This window comes from Crocodylus porosus, unplaced genomic scaffold (genome assembly GCF_001723895.1).
Source record: "Crocodylus porosus isolate Cpor-Errol unplaced genomic scaffold, CroPor_comp1, whole genome shotgun sequence".
Classification (NCBI taxonomy): Eukaryota; Metazoa; Chordata; order Crocodylia; family Crocodylidae; genus Crocodylus; species Crocodylus porosus.
The window spans coordinates 8,855,081-8,860,623 of NW_017728949.1; the positions used below are offsets into that span (position 1 = coordinate 8,855,081).

Sequence of the window (5,543 nt, forward strand, 5' to 3'; positions counted from 1 at the left end):
CTAATTGAAAACCTAGCCAATTCTTTGAAAAAGAAAAGGCCTGAATTAATAGCATACGCTAGTCTACACAGATATCAGGAGCTACCTAGGGCAACTGGCTATGCACTGGAAGGACTTGGTTTTGATCCCACATAAGGGTGGTAGGTTTCCACTCATTTCCACTTCCAGGGCAGTCCTGAGGCCCACCAGCCTCTTATCCAATGCATACCAGGAGCTACCTGGGGGTAAAGCTAGCTGGAGTATGGTGCTGAACACATCACCTCCTTCGGGAGCCAAGGTTAAGAAGAAACAAAGTCTGATGGGCCTCAGCGGCCTGTAAGTGGACACCTTTATCTTAACTCTTACAGTAACCCTCTAATTTGTGCCTACAAATGTAGTGATATTTTCCAGTAGGCTTTGGACAGAGGTGTTCACACAGATGTTCTAAGTAACACACATTGTGCTTGTTAACAAGTAATGCATTCATAGTTACTTAGAAAATCAAAACAAGACTTATCAAGGCACTTCCAAATACTTATTTTAAGAAGTCTATTACTTTAAAAAACAGATAATTGTCATGTTGCTTGTAAATATTTTATTAAAAGTATATATACACATTGAAATAAGGCAATTCTGGTTACAAGTAAACCTTAGGGGGGTTTTTGTGTGTTTTTAAATAAAGCTGAAAGTTGCTTATTTCATCTCGGCAATAGAAATGAATGCAACATACACATGCATATATAAGTAAAACATGAAAATTGAAGAAAATCAGTACTAAGACCATTCTCATTCACATAAACTGAAGTGAGAATAAGATAGGTACAAGTTACATTTGACAACAGGCAGTGCTGATCTAAAACTGTGGGGTCTTTAAACATGTTTGCCTTCCAAGAAGAAAGTGGCTTCTTGAAAATTTGATTACATTCATTCTGAACAGTTCAAGCTGGATTTAATGTAATGACATGTTGTTTAAGACCTCAAGTTTATTTTAATATTCCAGAAGCACATAAATATCCCTTTTCAAAAATCAGAACACACTAGGTGTATCATCTTGCCTCTAAGAGCTTTTAAAATGACGCAAGAGGATTAGCCTTGGAGCTTTCACCAAGAGTTTCCATCAAGCATCTTTAAATGCTAATCTTCAAGAAATATTAGAGCCCAACAATACACACATGCTATCCTTATTAGTGCTTTTTAATTAAAATAATTTTTAAGATGGGCTTGCTCTTCTCATTAAAAATACAGCGCATCTTTCATCTACTTACATTCCAGTGTCTGATTTAATACCATATTAACTGTAATAGGATTCAGGAAGACGTCTCCAGTGTACCCATATGTCTAGCTGTCACTTACAATGCTTCTAGCAATTAGTTCTTTCATTATTTCATTGGTACCTCCATAGATTGTCTGAACCCGAGAATCCACAAAAGCTCTGAAAAATTAAAGTAATAATGAAAGAAAGAAGAGTTAACAGATGTGTATTACATGAGAAGGCCCTTATTTAACATCCAGCACCCCTCAAGTGCAGTGTTCTTCCTAGACTGAGAACAATTATTCCTGTTTTAGGTTTGTTTATTAAAGAAGAAAAGTTATTTACTACAGAAATGTATGAAATTATTTCATGTATGAAAAGTTTCAGTTTTATGTATGGATTTGGTTGGGTGTTTTACATTTAAATAAATGAAGACCTCAAAAACAAGACTGTATACAGTAAAAGGGATTCAAGTAAAATTCTAAAACTTTACAATCAATAAAAAAATATTTCAACTAAAATGCTTGGCTCTACTCCATTGATGGGCAATTATTTTAGGTGGAGGGTCACTTACTGAGTTTTGGCAAGCGCTTGAAAGACACATGACAGGCAGCCAGGGGCAGATAAATATTAATTTTCTAAATTTTTTAGTGGCCCTGTGGGCCAGATAGAATGGCCTGGCAGGCCACATCCCACCCGTGGGCCACATTTTGCCCACCCCTGCTCTACTCTATATGCACAGATGATAAATACAGCAGGTAAACTAGACAGAATTTTCAGTTTCCTTGTTTAGAATAAGCTTCTAAAAATACAAAATCACAGTGGCTTCAGTATAAAATGTCTTCTAAAATAGGCCTATATATCACCCCTGTATACAGTGGTAACGAAAAAGGGTCTGCACCCAGAGTGAAGTTTGTTTATATCTACCCATTACTGAAGGGGCAGGACAAATTTTGAATACAGTACTTTTGTTGTTACAAACATCAGAAAGCTAAAAATCAAAAACATACTAAAAATATATACAACTAAGGGGATGCTGTTCATATTAATTTAGCTCTACCCAATCTCTGCCAATATATCCCATTTTTGCATGCCTAACAAACACAATTTGACCAAAAACCTTCGATGAAGGCAGCCTTAATAAATACTCTAAGAAATTTATAGTGCAACACTGTGAATATCTTTACTCCACTTCACTGAAACAAGTCATCTATACAGTCTGATATGCAAGTGTTTTTCCATGCTACATTGCACTATTTCCAATGCAAGATACTACCTTATTTCAGTCCATGCTCTTAAAGGCTCATCAGTTCCATAAGTGGTTGCTGCTCACCTCTACAAAGTATTGGAGAGCCAAGAACATGCAACATCCTGAACATTTCTAGGAAATTGTCTTGAATCTGTGACTTCGTATGTAAAGTATTTTCCCTTTTTTTGTGTGTTGTTTTTTCACACTCTGCCTTGTAAAGTTTTTCTGTTATTGTCTTTGCATCCCATCTTTTTAATGTAAAGTATTTTCTTCCTCTTACAATCAGCATAACCTACCTATTTTTTTCCCTCTCTTTCCCAATGTTCCTTTGCTGCCTTCCTTCCAAATTTCATATTAAGTTATTGGATGATTAAGAACCCTCCATCTATCCACAATCCAACATACGTTCAATCGAGAAAGACGTGCATGCTTGCCCATCTTACCTTACCAATGTGCCTCACTGCCCTGAGCCAGACTCTCTTTGGGCATTTATACACATGCTCCAGGAACAGAGGGGCCCTTTAAATCAGAGCAGCTCCAAGAGCCACTCTAATTAAAGTGCACGGAGCGTCACATGTATCAGCATCCCCATGTGAAAAATGACGGTAGGGACACTTTAGTTAAAGTATCTCCGCTGCCATTTTTAGCATGGGGACACTGATACACGTGACACTGGAGTCTGCTGGAGCACAGTAATTACTCGCTTAATTGAGTCTGCTCCAACGCACTGTAATTCCAGCACGCTAGAGCAGCCTCGTTGCATGTATATAGGTGCCCTTTAAATCCTTTCCTTGGCCCCTCTCAGGCTACTCACAGGGCTCCTAACTGTTCTGTTGGTTCTCTGAGAGATGAGTTTTTGGTCATTAGAGAAAGAACTAGAATTACCAATTTATTTCACATATGCCACTGAACAGTCATCAGATCACTGTCTACCTGAGCCACTTCAGCTGCTGATGGCTCCACACTCTGGATCTGGCCTGGGGTCCAAAGTGAGTTTAACACCCCTGCTATAAGAGCTTTCAATTTTAGTAATCCAAGTCGTTACAACTGACGTTCTCAGGTAAGAAAAATAGAAAGGGTGGTATTTCAAAGGACTCCACTGCCTCTGTTAAGTGTGCTTTTTGTTAGGGGGTTTTGTTTTGTTTGTTCAAGTCAGGCAAAAGTGAAAATTTTCAGTTAAAAGACCTGATACTGATGAGAAAAAACAAACAAACAAACAAACAAAAAAACCACACAATAAAAAATTTAATCTAAATGCCTTGAAGTTCTTGATCAGAGGACATTTTTCCCCCTTTCATACACATGCATTTATAGTTTCAATTTTCAGATGAAATGTGGAAATGATTATACTCATACTGGTCTTCTGATGCTTAAATCAATGATTTTTCCGGAAAAGCCACTGACACATTACTAACAAAAACTTGGAGGGACTGCTCAACAGCTCATAAATTAACTTGGAGGATCACAATAGCTCTCTCCCAACACCTGCATGGCTGATCTGCTTTTCGGTAAAAAGGAGACAGGAAAGTAAATCAATAATACACAATAATTTATACAGTTGAAGGAAGGGTCTCATTTTACTTTCCTACTTATCTTTCATCATTCAGTCCGAAATGTTACACTTACTTTGCGATAGGATACTCCCACATATACCCCCATCCTCCATGGAGTTGTAAACACTGAGTAGCCACACTGTTTTGGAGATCAGAAGCCCTTAAATAGAGAGAACAGGAGCTAGTTTTTAAAGCATGAATTGCATAAAAATCCTACCACACCTATAAACAAGTTAGTAGAACAAAGATTTAATTATCATGCATTTCCTTTACATAATTTCTGTATCTGAAGTGACTGCAACACATTGTGGGAATTGCCGTTCTACACGGAGAACAAGAGTTATATAACTGACAGATACATTTAAATATTAACACTCCATATTTCTTTCTTATAAAAAATCTTTCACTAATAGAAACCTTTCAAGTATAGATCAGCTCATTTACCTTTTACTTATTTTTGCTGTAAAAATCAAAGAAGTTTATTTTTAAATAGGTATTTTTTCCTTCTTCCTCCACTTAAGTCATAATAGTTATTGTGTCATGAATGCTTTTCGTTGGCATATCACATTAGAATTCTCTCTGAATACCATCATCATCTGAGGATAATTAATTTTAAGCAGTAACTAATTATACTGCTTTATTTGTAAAACTTTTAATACTAAAAACCTAATACTTAAAAATAAATTTAAACCTCAAAAATGCTTAATATTTTTCTATATTCAGCAGAATTTGAGATAGCATGCTATTTATATAATCTCTCCTAAGTTTTTTCCTTTCAAATTACCACACATTTGCAGATATTTCAACAGTTCAACAACAATACATGTACCAAAAAAAAAAAAGTCACAAGATTTTAATGCTATGAAATTAAGTAAAAAAGTGAGGCCATGAAGGGGAAGTTTTTCAAGGGTTCAACTTCTGAAATAGTAAAGGCAGTACAGAACATGACTGGTTAAATCAATCCCTTTTCCATATTTTTTCCAAACTTGCTCTATTGTTAAATTCTTTTAGATTATTTCAGGATTAAATTGTACATAATATAGTTTCTCAACAGATTTTCAGATTAAAGTAAATATTATACTTATATTGACTATAATAAAACCTACAGATCTTTCAACAGAAATCAGCAGTAAAGATGTAGAATGTTTTAAAAAATGATTCATCTATTTGATAGTCAATTAAAGTATGAGTACGAATTAGTACACAGTCAAATGAAGCACAATACACAGGTGGTAGAAAGAGATGTACTGTATTTACTCAAATCCAAGACCAGATTTTCCTCCCCGCATCAGATTGTCCAAGACGGAGGGAAGCCCCATCTTGGATTCAATTACTGGCCTGGGGCAGGTGGTAGCTCAGCTCTTGCTTCAGTCCTGGGAACAGGGTCGAGGCTGGAGCTGAGCAACCACCTATCCTGGGCTAGGATGGCTCTTTTGGCAAGCCAGGGCACATGTGGCTGACAGAGTGAGGGGAAAGATAGTTTCATAGTAGCTAGGGTCAGGAGGGACCT

General features: G+C 36.6%; 1 protein-coding gene across 3 annotated transcripts in view; it reads right to left on the reverse strand.

The window, feature by feature from the left end:
• Nucleotides 1-557: 557 nt before the first annotated feature.
• ACADL (acyl-CoA dehydrogenase, long chain) overlaps nucleotides 558-5,543 on the reverse strand; it is a 31,325-nt gene continuing 26,339 nt past the window's right edge. For 2 of the 3 annotated variants that reach the window (XM_019554360.1, XM_019554361.1), the window contains exons 10-11: nucleotides 4,107-4,193; nucleotides 558-1,411 (exon numbers count right to left, since the gene is read on the reverse strand). In XM_019554360.1, coding sequence (XP_019409905.1) covers nucleotides 1,318-1,411; nucleotides 4,107-4,193 — 181 coding nt within the window. In that variant the 3' untranslated portion in view covers nucleotides 558-1,317. Of the gene's footprint in view, nucleotides 1,412-3,907; nucleotides 3,954-4,106; nucleotides 4,194-5,543 lie in introns of those variants that run through there. The other variant, XM_019554362.1, reaches the window with a different exon arrangement.